This window comes from Notechis scutatus, chromosome 1 (genome assembly GCF_049901735.1).
Source record: "Notechis scutatus isolate UNSWTSFEM ecotype Mainland chromosome 1, rNotScu1.2, whole genome shotgun sequence".
Classification (NCBI taxonomy): Eukaryota; Metazoa; Chordata; class Lepidosauria; order Squamata; family Elapidae; genus Notechis; species Notechis scutatus.
The window spans coordinates 286,607,304-286,630,945 of NC_142009.1; the positions used below are offsets into that span (position 1 = coordinate 286,607,304).

Sequence of the window (23,642 nt, forward strand, 5' to 3'; positions counted from 1 at the left end):
TTAGACCCCAAACATATTCCACCTTTCACCTTTTAACTAATATGTCCCCAGGATATTTGCCTTTATCTTATTCCCAGCCCAGGTGCTTTGCAAGTGGTCCTTGATTTATAACCGTAATTGGGATTGGAACTTCCACTGCTAAGTGATGCCGTTGCTAAGTGAGTCATCACATGACTGCACCCAATTTTAGGATCTTTTTTGGCACAGTTGCTAAGCAAATCCAGCTTCCCTCCATTGACTTTGCTTGGTAGAAACTGGCTGGGATGGTCACAAATGACGATCTCAGAACACTGCAGCTGTCATGAATTCATGCTGGTTACCAAGCACCTGACTCATGATCACATGGTTGCAGGGACACTGTGATTGTTGTAAGTGCAAGAGCTGGTTGCTAGTCACCTTTTTCGGTACTGCTGTAACTTTGAACTTAAAGTTACATTAATCTGTTCAACTAAAATTAATTTAAGCTGAAATTTCAGCTCAATTGCTCAACTGTTCAGTTGCATTCAATTTAATTGGTAGTTTGGAAATGTAACAGAACCATTTAGACACAGCTGCAATTTAAGCATATGAGAACTTATGAGAAAGTAAAGTCTCCTTTGAGTTGTTAAGACTTAATTATTTCATATATATGTCCGTATATGAGTTTTTGGCAGTGAAATCTGAGTGTCCTATTATCTTTTCCAAGATTTTTAAAAACTTATCTAACCTACAGCCCATGGATTCTCTGAACATCTCTGCTGCACTGTTAATGTATTGTTATGGGTGGTTCTTTCCCCCCTCCATTGTTCTTCAGAATCAATGGTTAAACTCATCAACCCCAAAATATTCATTAATATGAAAGACTAAACTAAGATTAAAGACCAAACTAAGACTAGAAGACTAAAGACTAGATGACTAAAAACTAAAGACTAAACTAAGACTAAAGCCTTGATTAGACTTCTTTGTCACTGCACGTCAGGGATCATATGTACCTGTTGTTCAGGGATGATTTCATAGCTCTTGCATTTATATGTCTGCAAATGTTTCATTCTGGCTGGGGGGCACTCAAACAGCAAAGCACGGAACAGGAAGTTGGATAAACCAATTAACCTGTGAGACCAACCAGTTGGCATGCACAATGAGTAGTTGGGATTTAGGAGGGCTGCCTGTTTGCAGCCATCTGAAACCCATGCTTATCTATCAACTCCTTCGCAACATAGGCATGTGGGAAGTCGCAGGCAACTCTAAATCAAGTTTTAGTCTTTAGACAAAGGCTAAAATGTTTTTCAACATAAAACAATGGTGTGATCTTTATGTTACACAACTCTTGCAAAAATCTAATAGCTATTCCTGGTTTGTAGAATCCTCATTTTTTAAAAACCATTAGCAGGAATGGGAGGTGTGTTTGACTGAAAAGGGTTATGGTACATATTTTAAGAAACTTTGTTCTGTCCAAGATAAAACTTATACTATAGCGGTAGCTGAAATCATAGTAGATCCATTATAAGCATTAAGCCTTGAGTGCTTTTTTGTCATTGGTTGTCAGCTGTTCTGCTATTCTTCATGTATCCACCATCAGCTTTAAAATTCACTGACGTATTAACTAAAATGCAGCTACTTAGTGCATTGGATTTCTGTGTTAAGTGGTCCTTCAGACAAGATTTATTGATTTCAGTGAACAACATCCTCCAAAGAGGATTTCATCTTAAGCAAGTTAGTACAGAACTATATTTTGTATAAACATGCAACATCTTCCTTTTCCCATAATGAATATTTTAAATATGAAAAGAAGAGGGACACAAAATTAGTGTATTAATATTATCTTGTATTAATCAGGAAACAGAATCTCTAGCCCTGAGAAATTCTTCAGCTGCAATTTTCAGCAGCCTTATTTCATCTGGTCAATGCTGAGGAACGCTGGGCATTGTAAGTAATTCAACAATTTAGTAATAATCTAGAAATGCACAACTTGGTCACCTTTAATTTTTTTTTAAAAAAAACCCAGTTATGTTGCCCCCATAATCACAGGAAAAAGCAGTTGTGTTTTGATCAGTGGACATGAGGGATGGTGCCTATGCCGGAGAGCTGATGTGGGTCTTCAAACTTGGCAAGTATAAAACTTGTGAGCTTCAACTCCCAGAATTCCTGAGCTAATATGACTGGAGGAGGAATTCTGGGAGTTGAAGTCCACAAGTCTTAAAGCTGTCAAATTTGAAGACCCCTGGATTACAGTTTCCTAGGTAGGAGGGAGGACATTCCAAGGGGGGAGGCAAGACAAGAGACAGTACAGCCTGGAGCTGGATTGGAAAAGAGTTAGGATAGCCAGTCCCTAGAATCTCCCAGGTATATCCATTAGGGTGAGAGTAATTAAGGTTTAGTCTGGCAAGTTTCTGTCTATATGATGTGACAAAATAAAGAACTGAAATTTGACTGGATTGTTCTACATCGTTCTTGGCCTGGGCTTGACATCAATCTTGCCAGACTAAACTTTTACTGTGCTCACCCCCCAGTGGATATACTTTGGAAGATTTATAATATCCTGTTTGGCTTTAATTACTCAGGATAATTTTTCATTCAAATGCCAATTGAAAAGCTCACTTCTGACATGCAAACTAAAAGGCTCAAAGAAGTAATGGCATCTGAACTTGATTGTTTTGTTGTACACATTTCATTACCCAAACTAGGTAACATCATCAGAGCACTGATGATATCACCTAGTTTCCGTAATGAAATGTCTGCAAGCTCCAAGGAGCCCTCATTTCAACTCAGAGCTACAAATATTTTCCAAATGGCGTCATTTGGTCATTCTTCTATCTCAGGGATGTTAAATTTCATTGAGGGCTGCATCACATTTGTGTTTGACTTCAGAGGGCTGGAATGGGTGTGGCTAGCTTGATGTCACTTGTGTCGGGTTGCCTGTGGTGGCCTGAGCATTCTGCAAGCAAAAATGGGCTGGCAAGCTCTGTTTTCACTGGCAAAGGGTTGCAGGAGGTCATTGCAGCTGAAAATGAAGCTCGCCAGCCTGTTTTCACTGGCCCCATGGGCCAGTCCTTCACTGTTTCCAGGGTGGGTCCATGGGCCAGATCTAAGCAACCTACAAGCCGGATCTGGCCCCCGGGCCTTGTGTTTGACACCCCTGTTCTTTCTAAACACAATACATTTCATTGTGCTTTTTGAAGTCTAAACACTAGACTAACTTCTTTGTGGAATGGAATTAGGGCTAGGAAGTATATTATCTCTGCTTGGATGTAGGAACTGTGGCACAGTGGTTAGAATGCAGTACTGCGGACTTACTATGCCCACAATCTGGAGTTCGATTCTGACCAGCTCAAGGTTGACACAGCCTTCTATTCTTATGAGGTCAGGAAAATGAGGACCCAGGTTGTTGGGGGAAATATGCTGACATTGTAAACCATTCGGAGAGTTCTGTAAAGCAGTATGGAGTGGTACACAAGTCTAAGTATTATTGCTATTTATCCAATCCATGTTTTTAAGAGAAAACACCTAGGTATGCTGTGTAGCTAATGAAGGACTCTGCCAGACTAAATTTTTCTGCCCAAAAGTAATACTAACTTGGAACAGATATGTAATGTCTGATTAGTTGAATTTCCTACCACAAATGTTAGCCTCACTGATACAGATAACTCCTTGCATATACCCAATGTGGGCCTTCTGCTCAGATACTTACAGAGTCAGCTATGGCAATCTAAGGCCTACTCTATATTGCAGAACACAATATCCTCAGAAAGGTCTCAATGATAACATAGACATTTTTTAAAGAATATAATAGTGTAGAGTAGAGTAGAGTAGAGTAGAGTAGAGTAGAATTCTTTATTGGTCAAGTGTGATTGGACACAAGGAATTTGTCTTCGGTGCAAAAGCTTTCAGTGCACATAAAAGCTATAAGTGATAAATCATAATCATAGTCATCATAAAAATATATTCATCATAAATAATAAAATACAACATTTAGTGATAATCATAGGATACTAATTAAGCAATCAACATAAATCATACTAGGAAACTAAACAAAACAATATAAATCGTAAAGATACAAGCAACAAAGTTATAGTCATAAGTAGAACAGGAGATAGGTAATAGGAAAGATGAGAAGAATAATAGTAATACTTACTAAATAGTTTGATAGTGTTGTGGTAATTAGTTGCTTAGCAGAATGATGGCATGGATGGAAAAACTGTCCTTGTGTCTGGTTGTTCTGGTGTGCAATGCCCTATAGTGTTGTTTTGAGGGTAGAAGTTGAAGCAATTTATGTCCAGGCTGTTGAGGGATCTGTAGATATTTTCACAACCCTCTTTTTGACTCATGCAGTATACAGATCTTCAATGGAAGGCAGGTTGGTAGCAACTGTTTTTTCTGCAGTTCTAATTATCCGTTGAAATCTGTGTCTGTCTTGTTTAGTTGCAGAGCCAAACCAGACAGCTATAGAGGTGCAGATTCAATAATTCTTCTATAGAACTGTCTCGGCAGCTCCTTGGGCAGTCTTTCTGAATTGGTGCAGAAACAACATTATTCATTATGCTTTTTTATGATGTTTTTTATGTTAGGTGTACATTTTAAGTCTTGAAATATTGTAGAACCTAAAAGGTTTCTACTGTTGATACTATGTTGTCTAGTATTGTAAGAGGTGGTAGTATAGGAGAGTTTCACCTAAAATTTACCATCATTTCGTTGGTTTTGAGTGTGTTTAGTTCAAGATTGTTCCAGTCGCACCACAAGGCTAATTGTTCAACCTCCCATCTGTATCCAGATTAGTTTTGTTAATTACTAATCAGTTAGAATTTTGCAGACTTAGAAGAAACATTTAAAACTACAGGGTATATTATACATCTTTTTTTTTTCTGTTTATCTTACTGTTCTTACTTTCTAAACTGTAAGCCATCCAGAGTCACTTAGAGTCCAGTACCTTTTAATTTTTAAAAACCTAAACAAATTAATGGCCAAATTTGGGGAATCTTGACTTTATATTTACAATGTATCTAATAGTGAAATAATAAAAAATAGTTTACTGTAATAACTTACTGAATTAGGTATAGTATTTTAGTTTCTATTTTCCTTTATTTGTTCTTCTCCAGTTCCATTGGCTTTTTTGATGGCCAATGACCAATTCAATATATAGTTTTATAACATATAATTTATAATTTTTAACATATAATTTATAATTTTAAATTTATAATTTTTTAGACATCCATATAAATGACAAAAAGAGTTTCTATGAAATGACAATAAATAAATAGCGAAATGATGAGGAAAAGTGTTAGTAGGTTGTAACTTTATATAGTTCAGTGTTTCAAAAAAAAATTAAATATTAGAACATTTAATTTTCCTGGCAAACAACACAATTCATGATAGAGATTAAATTATATCTGTAATCAACTTTTGAACATCAAATTCAGATTGACTAAAACCATAAAAGAGCCAATAATGGTTAACAGCAAAGTGTTTGAAATCAGGAGAGTTTGAATTCTAGTCCTGTCCATGTAGTCTCCAAGAATCAAAGCTGACTTGAAGGCACAAAAGCATAAGAATGCTCAGATGGTGTATCATACAGATGCAATTTCCTCTGTTAAATCAGGAAACTCAGTCACTGACATTTGTAGGCACAAACATCACAGTTTAGCCATTTAAGAGACTTATTTAACAAAGCTGCTATCACAGGTCTTCCTTTTTGAAAGTCATTATCACATCAGCAATTCAAGTTTTTATTTTTATTTTTCTCAATTCCAGGTTAGATTTATTCTCTTAATCACAGGCTTGATACTCTTCATGTCTTGGGAAACAAGTTTGTAATGACATTCATGGGCACCAGAAGGCTGCTGGTTGCACCATAAAATGGTCCCCTAAATTAAATAAATGATTGGATTCCACCAGTCTATCAAATCTTGCAAGAATGTTGGCATTTTCATGTGAAATTCTACAGGATTAGATGACCTTAGAAGACCTCTACAATTTTTATAATGATTGATAGTGTGTAGGATTTAGAAATATTGCTTAATCTAAGGGACCTTCTTCATGAGTGAATTAAAATAGTATTCACCAGTCCTTAAACTGACAGAAAACTGGCATATAATTTACTTTTCCTGCCATATCATGATGTTGGCAAATGGTGTTGTCTTTACTTGCAGTAAAAGGAATATATTAAAAACATATATTGATGGATTCCCAACTTTGTTTCCCTTCTCTCCCACGAAAAGACAAACATCTGGCGAGAAAAATAATAATCACTCACTTTTTCTTAACATTGGATGGGGTAGGGCTAGGAGAATAGATATATTTTGACAGAAGTCTAGAACAGAGTGTCTATCCACCTGTCAAAACTTGCCCTGGTTTGATGCAAATATTTTGTGTGGAATGCTATTCTGGAAGAGGTCTTAACCTGTGCCAGAAAGAAGCCTGATGATCCAAGGACAGTAGCTCACAGGGTCTCTCTGAACGTAGCATCAATTAAATTGTCACTGAAGCATGTCAGATTGCACTCTGGTCAGTCTGCTAGCTAGATGGGGAAATTTACTACTTTAATACTGGAACATTAGAGAATGATTGGTGGAATGAGATGTAGGTTTCATGAAGACATGGTATGGATTATTGTGGCTAGGTACAAGTGGGGAAAAGACCCTAGTCTACAGCTGTTGTAAAAAAAAAATTCTAAATTCTAAAGGAGGGGGTACACATTTTTAGCAGCAGGTATGGGGGGGCCTGCACTAAATCTTTTTTTAGGAATTCAGAATGGGATGGGATGGGTGGAGCAGTATCAGGTACCTATATGGGGCTATGGTTTTCTTGTTCTCGTGGGTTTGAGAGGCAAATGGGGGTTTGTTCTTTTTTTAAAAAAAAAATGTAATTACATAGCACTGTCTGCGTGTTTCCTGACTCAGTATGATGGGAGACTAAGTTACCTAATTTTGGTAGAACATGAACATGAAGCAAATTAAGATACCATTCCCCCTCCCTTGGACTTGATAAATAATTTTATTTTAGTATGTTGCTACATTTTTTTTTTTTTTTACTTCTGAAGATAGGGTTAGGGTTAAAGAATTATTGGGAAAAGTTATTGATTTTTAATGAGAATATATCTTTAGATGTATTACATTTTGAGTTGTCTCTTCTCCCTAGGCAAAACCATTTTATCAGCAAGCAAAACAAAACAAAACAAAATCCAGTAAACCCAGAGCATCCATTAATTTATTCAGCCAGCCAGCATTTTGTCCCCTTGTTTTCAGTTTTGTATTTTCTTTGTCTTACTGCAAGGAAAAATGACTCCAGGTAATAGAGGGAGCAAAAATAAAAGTGTATTTTCACAGAATTTGAAGTTGTGGTTGCTCTATCACTGGAGCTTTTCAAGAAATTGGACAGCCATAGAATAGGATCTCCTGGTTGTACAGAGAGGTTGGACTAGAAGACCTGCAAGGTATCTTCCAACCTATTATTCTATGTTCTATAAATCTTTAGATCAAATTGACTGATGCCTTGTATACAGGTAGTTAGAGATTGGTGTGAAAACTGGATACCAGAAATCTAATAGCACATTCAAGTGTCTTCTGCTTGACAGGAGATACAAAGCAAAAATAAGCAGAGGTTTATGCTAAAATTCCTCTTGTGGCACTATTTTTCCAACCTTACTTGAAATGCTAAACTAGTAAAGCAATTAACTGTAATTTCAAACTCATGAATGTAATAATGCATAGTACCTTCAGACAAAGGTATTGACATAGTCTAGGAAGATACTGTATGTGATATTTTGTCTGTCATGCAAGTAATGTTAATTGTAGCCTTTAGATATGTTTGGATATGTACTTGGTGTTATTTGTATAACGATATCATGACACACATCCTGTCATTTTGACATAATTATGGCTTCTAACAAATGCCTATGACTTTAGAGAATGAACTAGTCCTTGTCACTTCTAGGTTCAAAAACAAACAAGGTTAAATCCATCGCCTTCCTACTAATTTTAGCTCTTCTCATCTTTGGCAATGTGGATAAAGATGGATAGCTGGGAGTTGTAGTTCAGCAACTTTAGGAGAGGCACAAGTTTCCCATCTCCAGATTAAGAGCTTGTGGTTTCTACATGATTTGGCAGCACAATTCTAATTCTAGCCCAGAATGATCTGGAGAGTACCAGGCAGGGAAGTACTTTCAGAATAGAATTCTTTTTATTAATGCATAAAGATATAGAAAGTTTATGTATGTTTTGCACTATGATTCAGAAATCTAGAATGAATGTTAAATTCAAACTTTCATATGTTCTTTTTAACTGTACTTGACTCTGGAACAGGACTCTGGAACCTGACATGAAGGATTGATGATCTGAACATGGTCCTTATATTGAAATATTTGTTAAATGCCATTTGTGTTAGTTGTTCATTTCTACACCATCTATTTTTCCCATAATCTAACTTCCATGCTGGTTTAGTTTAGGATCTACTAAAATGAATACAGAAGATACTCAGTTACCATTTACTTAAAAAAGAATAAATTTCTAGTGTTAGAAGATGAGCTTTGCAAGTATTCCTACATCTCATCAGGAAGGAACAATGGATTTCCCTGCCTTCTTGCTTTCCTAAATGGCACAACTATCTACTTATTTTGCTACACTCTGCTATTGAAATAGTTGAAAAAAATGTAGCAGAGTTTTACAGAGCAGGGCAGAACTAGACCCAATGGACTTAAATAATTGTTGGTAGAATGATAAAATAAACCTTTAAGAGTCAGAGTTATTTGATCTTAGAATCAGTTACCAACATAAGTTCTCTACCGCTAAAGGTTTGTGACTAGAAAGTATGATGCCTTCTTTTATAAATTGCCTGGGTATTTATTTATTTATTTATTTATTTATTTATTTATTTATTTGATTTGTCAATTGTTTACAAGATAATAAGTACAAGTGTATACATAGTTGTGAATATATGAAATGGGTACATATAAGAAAAATAAAAGAATAAGAGAAACAATAGGACAGGGACGGTAGGCACGTTGGTGCGCTTATGCACGCCCCTACAGACCTCTTAGGAAAGGGGTGAGGTCAATAGTAGACAGTCTAAGGTTAAAGTTTTTGGGGTTTGGGGAAGAGACTACAGAGTCGGGTAGAGTATTCCAGACATTGACCACTCTATTGCTGAAGTCATATTTCCTGCAATCAAGTTTGGTGCGGTTTACTTTGAGTTTGTATCTGTTGTGTGCTCTTGTGTTGTTATGGTTAAAGCTGAAGTATTCATTGACAGGTAGGACATTGCAATGTATGATTTTATATACCATGCTTAAGTCGGACCGAAGACGGCGTAATTCGAGGTTTTCTAGTTTTAGAATTTCGAGTCTGGTGGCGTAAGGTATTCTATAACGGGTAGAAGAGTGGAGAACTCTTCTTGTGAAATACTTCTGGACTTTCTCAATTGTGTTAATATCACATACGTGATAAGGATTCCAGACTGATGAACTGTATTCGAGTATTGGTCTAGCAAATGTTTTGTATGCTCTGGTTAGTAGTGAGATATTACCAGAGAAAAAGCAACGTAGGATTAGGTTAACAACTCTTAATGCCTTTTTGGCTATGTAGTTGCAGTGAGCTCTAGCACTTAGATCATTAGAGGTGAGTATTCCCAGGTCCTTTACAGAGCTTGGGTCATCAACAAGATCTTGACTATTCAGCTTGTATTTTATTTTCTGATTTTTTTACCAATATGTAAGACAGAGCATTTATTTGTTGAGATTTGAGTTGCCATATGTTAGACCATTCAGATACATAGTCTAGATCTTTTTGAAGGGTAGTAGTATTGTCTGTGGTATTGAACAGCTTTACATCATCAGCGAAGAGAACGCAATTGCTCTTGATATGATCACAAAGGTCGTTTATGTAGATTATGAAGAGATTGATTTCCAGAAGGAAAAATTTGGCTGGATGGTTTATAACCCTTCCCTTATGAGCAAATAAACCTTTAGGGCAAATCTTTTGAAAGAGACCAAGGGATACAAAGCACACCTGTTTGCATCATTAAAATATTTATAGCTTTCTCCAAACTTTTATTGCTGTTTCAGAGGCTTCTCCCAACTATCTCCACATAAATGATTTGTCAGAGCATAGTGCTGGGCATGCACACTCATAAAGAGACAACTGGGAACATCTTCTCAAGCAGCCACATTGACCTAGAAATTGATGTGACTGCTTTATTGATTGAAAAAGGGGTGCTTTTTAAATGTTTTACATAGCCTTATAAACTGCTGTTGGTATTAAGGGTTCAACAATCTACGGCCCTCTAAATATTGGGCCGTACTGTTCACAAGGCCCTCTCACTACTCTGCTTGATGAAAAACGTTGAACACTATCTGAGGGCAGCAAATTTTGCCATGCTGATTCTACCAGGTCTTCTTTTCTGTTTCAAAGCCAGAGTATCCATTTTCTTCTTGCATTGGAAAGCAAGGAGAAGGGAATCCAAGCAGAAAGTTTGTTTGTTGTTCATTCCTGGTGCGCAATAATATGACTGGATTAGTGTTATTAAAACTCTATTAATACCTTTGCAGTGTTTGGTAACAGAAATGTTTAGCATTACCAATTATACATAAAATTCATATTTTTATTTGGTTTTTTTTTATTATACAAAACAAATATAATCGAAGTTTCCGGTTTGTCGGCTTGCGAGCCGCGATCCCTGCCGCGTAGCCGTTTTTGGGGCTCCGACCCAGACGGGAGAGCGGAGCTAGGCTGCCCTGCAGGGGCAGCTGAAGGTAGGGGGATCCGGAGAAGGGTTTGGGGTGTTGCAGACCCCCTTCCCGGCCGGCAGAACCCCCTTTTCCCAGGACGGTGCAGCGGCGGAACCGTAATGGCCGCACAAAGAAGCTGGCAGCCGGGTAAGAATGTGCAGGAGGAAGTGGAGAAAGTGCTTGAGAGGAGAAAGTTTTTCTTGGTTCCTAGGACTCTAAGACATATTTAACAAAATTCCTGAAAAGTATGACTTTCTGAATGATACCTTCGAGAAGAGGAAAAAGCGGCAGTTTAATGGTGCTGAAAGGATAGCTTACCCTCTTTTTTCACGGAATAAAAGTGAACATTAAGAAACTTATTTTTGTTAGGTGAAAACTGGCTCTAAGCGGTGAGTGGGAAAAGAGAGGACTTAAAAAAAAAAAAAACAAATATAATCCAATTGTGCTTCCTTGAAGAAATCAAGATACATTTCCTATGTGTAACCTTAGAGGATAAATTTTCTAGCCATCTGTTGCATGCATAAATAAAACCTGAAGTTGATATAGGAAGCATATTGTGTTCAGAGATGTAAAGCAGTGGTGAATAGCTTTTGGTAACCCAAGGCTACATGCAACTTTTGTCTGAGTGGGTGGACCAAATGATAAGTAATTACTATAAAATCAGGAGTTTTCCCCATGGATATTTGCAGATTAGTTTTGGATTTTTATAACAGGCACTTCTAGCAAAGCAAATTTCAGAAGTCCCTGTTACAACAGCACAAGGAATTGTAACCTTATGATGTTATTTTCTAGTAAAGGAACTTGGGAGGGGCATTTGGCTGAATTCCTAAACAAATCTCAATGCCTTGAGGTTAATTAGGCAAGAAAAATATTTCTGGAGGCTTTGTCTTAAAGACTTCCCAAAAACAGAACTATTTGGAAGGTGAGAAATTTCCAGACCTCTAGAAGAAAGGATTGCGTGTGGAAATCTAGGACCAATATGCAATTACTTAGATTGGATTAGAGTTTTTATTTCATTTTGTATATTCAAAGCTGTGCTTGATTACTTTTTCATCAGCCCCTTTTAGAAAAGCTTACCGGTAGTATTATTGTTTCTAACACTTACTCCTTGTCCTTTTTTTTCCTAAGCCCAGCACCCATCCACACTTTTCTTTGCTGATGGGTATTTTCTAATAAAATAAGCACTGTATTAAAATAATTAAATATAGGTTTGGTGCTAGTTTGTGTTTTGAAAACTGACATCTGATGATATACCTCAGACAACTTCAACAAACTGACTATCAGTTGCTGACATTAAATGACTTTTCCCCCTTCTTTTTAATAGTGGTAGTAATAGCTATTATTGAGCAGTGTGGGGGAGACACAGATGAGTGAAATTCCATACAGTGTTTGGTTTATTTTTTAAAAAATAAACTATCTTAAGTATTAATATGGTATCATTGTGTTAACTATATTAAGTATATTATATCACTGTTATTGTTAAATGTACTGTTTCATTTCAAGTTTTGGCCTAGAAAGAAACCATTCAAAACCAGTTGTTCTGCACATGGAATATTTGTTATACATCTAGTTAAAAGTTGCCCACATTCCTCTGTAGCATCTTTTGAGGATCACAGATAGCAGAATTTTAATAAAAATAGAAAGGGTGGTACATTCACAAAAGGTTGCCACTCACTTCTTTTCTTATCATGCCCCTTTTTATTTTTTGCAACAAGTGTTGAAAACATGGAAGGAGTGGTAACAATTCATTTTGGAATGGGTGTGAAGGAATGTTTATTACTCTAGGAAATATGACAGTTCAGTTCATTATCTGAATTATCTTTAGTTCAGTTGGAGGCAAAGCCCTTCCTGACTATGGTCAGACGATGGTAGAAGTGAAGTTGAGGGAAGGTCAATTTTCAATTACTTTCTGAAGGAAGAGCGAAGAAGTGAAGAAGAGTGAACACAAAGAGTGAAAGCACTCTTAGGGAGAAAATGCATATTGTAAACTGTTGCACTGTCTGACATATAATTTTATGCATTTATTTAAAAATTAAAGAAGATAATGAAGAAAACACAACATTACAAGGAACAACACATGCTTAAGGGAAAGAAATAATAATAGGAGGATATGGGTGCATTATCAGTTAATTTATCTCTTTTCCTCTGAGCCATTTCCCAAGCATTCGTTTTTTTAAATAAATGGAGAAGCTGCAAGAGAGGGGGATGAAGAACCCCTCCCCACAAATCTTCCTTCTGAGAGACAGACATATTTTCTTACTAAAATAACTTTTTAAAAAGTACATTTCATCTAGCTTCTCTTCTTTCTTTTGTTGCTTCACATGTTGGGAGCTAATATAGCCTTTGTTTTATTATGACAGATTTTCTCCAACTATAGCACTTTCTATCTTCTTTAAGGGATATAAGACCCAGCTCAGATTTATTCCTTTTCAATCTTTTTTAGCTATGTTTTCTGGCACTGCAGAATCACTGACACGGTCCTCTGTAGTGCTGCCTTCCCTGTCTTTCACTCAGCAAAAGCAAAAATGTAATGTATGCCTGGAATTTAAAAAAAGTTGAAGAAACCAATAGGCTGGCCATATAACTCAACTTCTTGACAATCAGCAAACACACTGGGGCTAGGTGGAAAGAACATTACACTAACACGCATAATTGAAACATATTTGGAATTAAAACATATGAAGAACGGTTGCAGGAATTGAGTATGGCTAGTCTAGAGAAAGGAAGGACTAGGGATGATATGGTAGCAGTGTTCCAGTATTTGAGAAGCTGCCAGAAAGAAGTGGGGGGGTGTGTCAACTTATTTTCCAATGCACCAGAAGAAAAGACAAGACAAGAAACGATGGATGGAAACCAATCAAGGAGAGATGCAACCTGAAATGAAAAAGCAAGTTCCTAACAGTGAGAACAATTAACCAGAGGAACAGCTTGCCTTCAGAAGTCATGGGTGCTTCATCGCTGGAGGCTTTTAAGAAGAGACTGGACAACAATTTGTCTGAAATGGTATAGGAACTCCTGCTTGATAGAGGGTTGAATTAGAAGACCTCCAAGGTCCCTCCCAGCTCTATTCTGATCTGAAACTAGTCAATGCAGATTATTCCATGGTTCACTCACTTAAGACAACCTGTTTTCCACACCAAACATCTAATGGTTGTATTTTAGCTATTAAGAGGATAGATCTGTTCCTTACCGTGATACTGACACACTGATAAAATGTGCCCTTTTGTATCTTAACACAACATCTACTCTTGTATACTTGCTCTATGACATTGTATTCTTGTGTATAAGATACAGCTTGAAGCATTATTTTGTAGAACATGTTTTGCTACTCTCCGATGTCTATGGAAAGCCTATGTTTTCCATGGGAACTGCAGCTATGCATGATTGTTATTTGTGTACATGCAGATGTGCATGAAAGTTCCCTGTGAACTTTTCCTACTTAGATACCTCTGTTCAAGTTGAGGCTTTTTGGAGAAGGGCATGATGTTTCATGGAAGGCTTCATTTCCAACCCTTTTCTGTCTAAATAATGTGTTTCAAGCGACTCCTTTCTATTATAATAAACCATAGTTTATTCTGTATATTACATTATATATTCAACTAGTTCTATACCCATGCTTCGTTATGAAACTATGTGATTGGGCTTAGTTTTGGGGGAGGAAAATAAGGGGTGGAAATCTGCCTCTGCCTACCAGCATCCATCGGTATTCATCTGGCTAGTGTCCTGTCATTGTGTGAGAGTTGAGGACTGTTTGGAAACTGAAACAGTATTTGCTGTGTGAGCAAGAAGGAGACAGCAAGGAGCCTGGGTGTGGCTTAGCTCAACTTCTGTACTAAAGTGCTATGAAACTAAAACTGAAACTGAAACTCCTCTCCTCTGCTTGTCTTTTGCATTTGGAACAGATTTCTTTTCAGGTGGGGAGAGAGAGTAGAACTCCTTAGCATCAAAGCATATTAATAATAATATATGAAATACTAATGCTCTGATGGTCATTTCAAAAAATCCTTTCTTAGTGAGCACCTAGAAGCCAAGAGGAACATACGTGCCGAATTTCAAGTTTGTAAGCTTTACAGTTCTGGAGATTTTGTGATGATGCGTGAGTGCTATTTCGCTTTTATATATACTGTATATAGATATAACTTACAATTCTCTTTTTTAGTATTCAATTATCCAGTTTAGCTACTTTTAACTTTTGGAAAGGAAAATTTTAGATTTTGTTGTGTGATGAATCAGTGAGGGAGTGATAAGAACAAAACAAAAATAGTTTTCTCTGGCCTTGGCCATTACAGGATGCTATTTAAAATTAATTAAAGGAGCATGTTTAATGGACTGCTTTTTAAGTGTTTGTTGTTAAGAGCTTTGTACTAAATAAAACGAAATAATTTTCATGTCTGGTAAAGGGATGCATTGCACTAGGTTAGATTTGCAAAAAAATAATAATGGGAAAGAACATGACATTTTCTCTTTTGGTACACATTGTAGTGTGTTAGTCTATAGTGGCAAAAAACAAACCCTGGAATCTTTTCTGATTTACAAATTTTATTAAAAGACATAATTTTTCATGAGCTGCCTCTCACTTCATCTGATGCACAGAAGTTAAACTGAAGATGTAGGATTGAAATTTGGGTGGAGGGGGAAAAGAAGATAGATTGTAGATGCAAGTTACATGTGGCATAAATTACAAGTATTTTATCAATTAACAATTGCAATATGTTTAAAACCTATTATGTTTGTTGAGACCTTCTGAAATTGCCTAAAACCTTTAATATATGGAAGATCAACAATTTTCTGCTTGATGGTGCCATTAATGTCCTGTTTTTCTAAAAATAGTCACTTTGAAGTCAGCTGTGGATTGGCCTGGGAGGTTAAAAGCTCTGTTATTAAGTTGACTTTGTTTCAAGTCCTGAGGTCAAATTTGTATCCAATGTTTTTGTGCAAACTTTATTCCATTTGTCCTATGTATCCAGAGAGGCAAATGCTACCAAATGATGACATATATTGTATTGGAAAATCTAATCTTGTGTGTGATTGTTAGGCCCCTGATGGTCCTGTTAGTGTAGATGTGGAGGCAAGGCATACATCTTTGTACAGGATCTGGTTCTGATGTTGGCATGACTGTCCTATGCTTATTGCTTGTGAGAATCTGCTTCAGGTTGTCTGTACCTGATAAAGAGCATTGTCATCTTCCAGTAAGGGCTATAATTTGTTAATAAGTCATTTAGCAATAGCAATAGTACTTAGACTTATATACAGCTTTATAGTGCTTTACAGCTCTTCCACCATGTTGATGCGGCATTTGAGTACTCCAGCCGGCCTGTCGCGTGGGCTTGTCGTCGGAGGGTCTGCTCTCAGTTACGGTCAGCGTTTAACGGCTTCGCGCATCCAGGGGACACCACTTGGAGGTGGCAGACCGCTCGTCCCCGCGTGGTCCATGCTGAAGAGCACTGTTCACACTGCCGGCTGCCAACAGCTTGGTTGTACCAAGCCAGGACGGAGACGCATCGAACGAGATACATGGCTCTGGACACCGGAAGTACAAGATGCCGTGCACCTGAAGAAACGGCTCTACAAGGCCTTTCTTCAGGACAAGACCAGCGAGAAGCTCTGCGAGTACAAGGCGGCCAAAAAGGCAGCCAAGAAAGCAGTAGCGACAGCCAGAAGCTCCCACTACGACGACATCTACAGAAGCTGAACACGCGAGAAGGCGAGAATGAGATCTACCGCCTAGCCAAAAGCAGACACAGGAAGACCCTGGACATTGACCAGTTTCATGGGATCAACGACGAAAGGGGGAAATTTGATCGTCAACCCCAGAGACGCTGCCGAGAAGTGGCGGCAATACTCGAGAAGATCTCCACCGAGGAGTTCCCACACCCACGAACCCCGCGAGGTGACCCCGTCGAAGGCCCAGTCTCAGGCATTCATGCCAGCGAGGTCACCGACGCCATCAAGGCCATGAAAACGGTAAGGCAACAGGACCAGACGACATCCCTGCCAACTTCTGGAAAAAGGCACTACCGGGCTCGGCATTGTGGCTGTGCGAGCTGTTCAACAACATCGTCTCCACGGGAATAATGCCACACGACTGGTACCGCAGCACCACTGTTCCGATCTGGAAGGGAAAGGGCAGCCCAGCGGACTGCTCCAACTACAGACCGGTCAGGTTACTGTCACACACTATGAAGATCTTCAACGCGTCCTCGATAAGCGCATTCGGGACATCGTCGACATCAGCGTCAACCAGGCCGGATTCATCAAGAACTGCAGCACCACCGATGCCATCTTCGGTGTGCGGATGCTGATGGAGGCTCACAGAGAGAAGAAAATCCCGCTCCACACCGCCTTCTTGGACTTGGAAAAGGCCTTCGACCGAGTCCCGCACGATCTCATCTGGTACGCACTGCGAGATCACGGCGTGCCCGAGCTACTCGTACAATGGGTCCAACTCCTATACAGATGTCACAAAAGCCGTGTAAGCGGCAGCTGGGATATCAGAGGAGTTCAATATCACCGTCGGCGTACACCAGGGCTCTGCTCTCTCACCACTGCTGTTCATTCTGGTGATGGACACAATTACACACGACCTGCACACGCCCGCCCCATGGACGCTGCTCTACGCCGATGATGTGTTCCTGGCCAACCTGCGCAAGGCTGAACTCGAGCACCTAGTCCAACAGTGGCACGACCGCCTCGAGCAGTTCGGGCTCCCGGTTGAACCTAAAGAAGTCCGAATACCTGACCACTGACAACGAAACGACAGGCTCCATCCACGTGAACGGGCAGGAGCTACCGCGCGCCTCCACCTTCAAGTACCTGGGAACTACTCTTGGGGAAGAAGGCCTACTACAAACTGAGGTGGCAGCCAGGATCAACGCAGCGTGGGGCAAATGGAAGTCTGTCACGGGCGTCCTCTGTGACAAGAAGATGCCGATGCGCCTGAAGGCAAAAATCTATAACTCTGTGGTGCGCCCGTGGCCATATACGGTGCAGAGTGCTGGCCGACGACCAAAGAAGTCGAAAGCAGACTCCAGACAATGGAGATGCGAATGCTCCGATGGTCGGTAGGCCTCACCCTACTCGATCGCATCAGGAATGAAGAAGTGCGCAGACGGTTCAACGTCGTGCCCATCCCCACGGTCATGAGGCAGTCCGGCTACGATGGTTCGGCCATGTGAGTCGCGCCAAGGAAGAATCCATCATCAAATCTGCGATGAAGGTGATTGTCGGAGGAGCGAGACCGCGTGGTAGACCTAAGCAACGCTGGATGGACACGATCAAGGCCGATCTAGAGATCGCGAAGGCAGACCCGACATACGTGGCAGATAGAGAGGCATGGAAGCAGTACTCAAGGACATTAGCGGACCTCGCCAGAGCGCGAGACAAACGCTGAAGAAAAAGAAGAAGAAGAAGTGCTTTACAGCTCTGTTTAAGCAGTTTACAGAGTCAGCCTATTGCCCGAAACAATCTGGGTCCTCATTTTACCCACTTCAGAAAGATGAAAGGCTGAGTCAACCTTGAGCCTGGTGGGATTCAATCTGCCAAATTGCAGGCAGTTGCCAGCAAATTGCCAGCAGAAGTAGTTTGCAGTACTGCACTCTAACCACTGCGCTACCGAGGCTCTTGAGAGCTTTGAGTTGTGTGCTGTAGCTGTTATTCTGTTTCTGTGGGCTGTCTTAATAGGTCCTCCTTGGGAATTGATCTAGCTCAATTGATTTGTCTATTGATCTCAATTGGTAGATAATTCAGTTCTATTGAAGGCATGGAATATACCTATAAAATGTTTTTATTTTATTTTATGCATACAGTTGTACCTTGGTACTCAATTGCTTTGAAACTCATCAGATTTGGTGCTCAATGCATTTGTCATGAACATTTTGTCCCAGTACTCATCATTGGTTTGGTACTCAATGCACAAGGTGGAACTTGTTGGTATTGGCTGCCTTGTGACTCAGCACATAATTTCTTATGGGAAAATTTTGTTTGGTACTCATCATTTTTGGACCTCACCACGTCTCCTGGAACCAATTAATGATGGGAACCGAGGTATCACTGAATTATGAAATAAGATGGAGAAATCCCACCAATTTATAAGAATCAGTATTTTTTTTCTTTTATGTTTGTCTTTCTGTGTGGCTTTCAAAGCTGCTCTATATAAATATCAATATGCTTCATCTGTAAAGGCCTTTAGGTGACACAGAAAACCCACACCACCACCTTATAAAGTTTTCATTTCACTTTTCTTACTGTAATGGGGTGATAATTTGCCCTATTCAGTGTGATTTTAGTACTCGTGCTCATTAGTGTTATTATGAAAATGTCCAGAGTTCAACAATAGTTCAAATATATGATATATAGATACATTTTAAGATTGCCTTTTAGCAAATGCTGAATCCAATCAACAAACTTCTAATTTAGAGCAAGAAGCTTTTTAGCCAAGCAGTTTGGATCGTTCAATCCATTTAGCGGCTAGAGATAATAATGCATTAGGTAGATTGCAGAAAGGACTGGATACACCTGTTGAACAGTTACTTGCTTTGTATTTAATATTGTATACAGCAGCTAGGACTGTATCTCAGTGAACATTTGTTAGCTTTGTTGGAAAAAACTCCCCCCTTTTAGAAAGTCTTTGGTGATGTTTTAATTATTTATCTGACTTGCTCTCTGCAAGACCTTGATTCTTTCCAAAAATAGTTCACAAGTCAGCTGTCTCTCTAGCATGTCTTTAATTGGTTGATGAAGAGATCATGTTAGTTGTCTTGCTTTGACAAGCAGAATTCTTGTGGACACAAAGAGAGAAAAATAAGGAGGTTGAAGAATAACCATAAATCTAGAAGGGTACAGCGGCCTCCGTTTTTCCTTTTGTAGCTAGGTGACTGTCAAAGGGGTTTTGATTCTGCTAAGCAGCTTCATAATAAATTAGGCATAATAATAATAATCATAGCCATTATAGTAATTTCTTATGCAAAATAATCATAATAATTTCTCCACATCACAGGTCTGAATACACCTGTTGAACAGTTACTTGCTTTGTATTTAATATTGTATACAGCAGCTAGGACTGTATCTCAGTGAACATTTTTAAAAATATGTTGTTAGGAAAATATTTACTTTGCCTGATAAGTAAGCAGTGATATTGGGGAGTTGCAGGCACATGTGAGATTGTGGGGAGCAATGTTCACCCCCATTTTTCTTTCATTATAAGAATAAATTTTTCCCAGATCTGCGTAAGTGAGTTCAGGGCAGATTACTTACAAGGTGCACGTGTGCTTTAACTTAGTTTTCTTTCTGTCCTCCCTGCTTTTGTGCTTCTTTATTTAATTATTGCCTATTTTATCAACTCCTGGCATTTGGGAAGCAGAACAAATAATAATGGGAGTATCTTCTCAAACCCAAGTATCAAAACTGATTATACAATAAAATAGTTATAAGAAATTATTTGTCATTGTAATTGTATATACACATTTTGTGTCTGTCAATTATTTGCAGTGTAAAATATTGGTAGCGAAAGCAAACATGATTTTTTTTTTCTCCAGTTGAATAATTATCAGTATATTCCATTTTTGCTAATTAGGCAGAGATTAAAATTCCCTAATATGAGAAATAAAATTCTTTTTTTAAAAAAAGCTATTGGTGTGAAACTACTTATATCAATTACATTTGGTTCAGCATTGATGCCTCTTATCAATAATGTCTGTCCAGGATCTCAGGCAAAGAAAGATCTTTTTAATAATTTATCAGCTGACCTTTCTTATTGGAGGTGCTACTGATTAACCTGGGATATTTTATTTATTTTATTTTATTTATTGAATTTATATTGCCACCTATTCGCCCATGGCGACTCGAGGTAGCTTACAGAATGAAAAACCATATTTAAAATAAAAAACAATAAAAACTAACAAAAAGAATCAAATAAATTAATAAAGTACAATAGAACAAAATCTGGAAATAAATAAATAAATAAATCACTCCCACCCCCACCCCGCCGCCCCGCCCCGAGGACAGCAGACCACATGAAAAGCAGGGTCCATCCTGCTCTGGGTTCCCCAGGCCCGCTGACAAAACTAGGTCTTCAGTGCCTTCTGGAAGAGTATTAGAGAGGAGCCATTCTAATCTCGGGGGGATGATGTTCCAGAGAGAGGGAGCCACCATGGAGAAGGCCCTTCTTCTGTGTCCCACTGGGTATATCTCCCTCAGGGTTAGGACCACAGCATTTCCTGCCTCTCCGCTCTGATGGGTTGGGTAGATATTTTAAAGGTGCTTTAAAGATGCTTTAAAAGTGACAACCAGCACCTTGAATTGCACTAATTTGATGCAACAGTTGTACATTTGGCTTACAGTTGTGAGAAAGCAAGAGGCTTCTCTTGTGAAAGCTTCATGTTTGATCCATCAGAACTCTTCTTACATGCTTTGCTAATCTGCAGGCTAATTTTTGGCTTTGGAAAATAAACCACAGGTAGTCCTCAACTTACAACAGTTCATTTAGTGACTGTTATTTAGTGACACTTCAAAACCATATTACTAACTTAACAGCTGCAGTGATTCACTTTACAACTGTGGAAAGAAATGTTGTAAAATAGGGCAAAATTCACTTAACAAATGTCTTGCTTAGCAACAGAAATTTTGAGCTCAATTTGTGGTCGTAAATCGAGGACTACCTGTACAAACATTTTAATACTGCATTTTGGTTCTTTAATTCCTTAGATTATTTAAATTTTCAGTGTCCATGCAAGCAATAATTGTTATTAATTATTGATTAAGAATAGTTAAATGAGCTTAACTTTCATTAACTCTTTTTCCCCTGCTAATTTCTACCTCTTCTGAAGATATAGTTTCAAGTATATAAGTAAACCTTGAATAGCGTAGTTTTAGAAACTGGAGGCTGTTGATTAATTGATTATGATTAATAAACCATCATTTGGGGCTGCTGTCCATCATCCTAACCATAAAAATTAAAACCAAACCACGCTAAGTCTGTTCTGCTATTAAACTTCTGACACATACATGTGACAATTGTTTAGATTTGAATTTGGGTATGCTTAGACAGAATTTTAATTTGGTTAGTTGCAAACAAATTCATCCTGCTTCCGGTGCTGTTAACCATCAGGCAACATTCAATATATGCCTAAAACATGCAGTATTTCAATTGTTATGAACCGTTGGATGTTTTATTCCAAGTTCTGGGTTTTTTTTGTAACCATTTGCCTTTTTCCTCTTCCACATGGGCAGCTGCTTTGGCAAAAAGCATGATCTAGAACTTCTGACATCAACCATGGAAGTAGCACTTTCCCCCATCCTTCCACAAGAACCGAATGCTGTTCCTACCGATGTATCCCCCATGATCATCAATACGACTCCTACAACTGAGCAAGATGGTAGGGAAGATTTTGATCCTGAGCAACAATATGAAAAGCCTCCCCCCCTCCACACAGTTGCAGACTGGAAGATTGTTCTCCACTTGCCTGAGATTGAGACATGGCTTCGGATGACATCAGAAAGAGTCCGGGATTTGACTTACTCCGTGCAGCAGGACCTGGACAGCAAACACGTGGATGTGCATTTGGTACAACTGAAAGTAAGATTAAATGCTGCTCTCTGCTGGCTCTGTTTCTGAAAGGCTGCTTGGTTGTGTCACAGACTGATCGTCTGCAAGCTGCAGTGTGAGAGGAGAAAAATGTCTGAAAGTAGCTGTTTCATTATTTTATTTTGTTTATTTGTTTACTAAATTTCCATACTTTGAATTTAAAACTGATAATTAGAACTTTCACAATACAAATAAAATTAAAGCATCTATTGATAATGCAGTACATTAGATGAATTAAACTTACAGCAATTGACAGAATATTAACAACCATTCTTATGACAACTGTAACAGTAAAAATAATAAAGATGGTAAAATTATCATCATTATTATCATCACCACCACCAAATGCTGTTTGGAAGAATTTCATCTGACATTAGGGAAGAAGCCAATTCATTTGTAAGGAGGAGGACCATATAATCATGAAATAATGCCTCCCAGTCTTGCCCTCTCTCTCTCCCTCTCCCTCTCTCTCTCTCTCTCTCCACACACACACACACACACACACACACACACGCACACATATTCACACAAATTACAGAAGTGGGAAACAACCAGTATCTCCTTCTGGAATGATTGTAGACTGTTTATCTTTTTCTGCAGAAACTATTGTCCAATTTTATCAATTGTTTTTCTTATTTATTTATTAAACATATTTATATGATTTCCCAATTCACAACAGTGACTCTGGAGGGCATATAGAAATAAATAATCACAATTTAAAACCCCAATCCCTCTTCTCCCCCCCGCCCCCCATGGCAAAGATGTGCCTTTTTCTTGGTCCTAACAGATGTATTTCTTTAACAGATGGGGACCTGCCACATGCCCTTCCTCTCTGCTCTGGTGGGCTGGATAGATGTACTGAGGAGAGGCAGTCTTTCAAATAAGCTGGCTCTAAGCTATGTAGAACTTTAAAGGTGATAGCCAGCACCTTGAATTGCATCCAAAAGCAAATTGGTACCCAAAGCAGCTCCTGCAGAAGAGATGACACATACACAAATTCAGGCTTGCGCAAAACTATGCAGGCTGCTGCATTTTGAGTGACTGAAGCTTTTTAGATACTCTTCAAGGCAGTCCCCTGTAGGGAACATTACAATAGTCCCAGGGGTGGGCTTCAAAATTTTTAGAAAAGGATTCTCTGCCCGGTTGCTGGGTGGGTGTGGCCTAGTTGGCCTCCTGCACCACAGCGGGGGAAGCGTTTTTGCCCTCCTGGGCTCCGGAGGCTTTCCTTGAGCCTCCAAGAGGGTGAAAATGGCCTTCCCAAGCCCTGGACACTTTCTGGGAGCCAGAAAAAGGCCCATTTCCAGCCTTCCTGAACTTCCAGGAGGCCTGTTTTTCACCCTCCCCAAGCCTTTGCACACCCCCTGCACT

At 38.8% G+C, this 23,642-nt stretch overlaps 1 protein-coding gene across 3 annotated transcripts in view; it reads left to right on the plus strand.

The window, feature by feature from the left end:
- AKAP6 (A-kinase anchoring protein 6) overlaps positions 1–23,642 on the plus strand; it is a 268,358-nt gene that overhangs the window by 15,385 nt on the left and 229,331 nt on the right. For 2 of the 3 annotated variants that reach the window (XM_087951803.1, XM_087951805.1), the window contains exons 2-3: positions 1,816–1,905; positions 21,920–22,265. In XM_087951803.1, the coding sequence (XP_087807929.1) occupies positions 21,963–22,265 (303 nt within the window). In that variant the 5' untranslated portion in view covers positions 1,816–1,905; positions 21,920–21,962. The remainder of the gene's footprint in view (positions 1–1,815; positions 1,906–21,919; positions 22,266–23,642) is intronic. The other variant, XM_087951804.1, reaches the window with a different exon arrangement.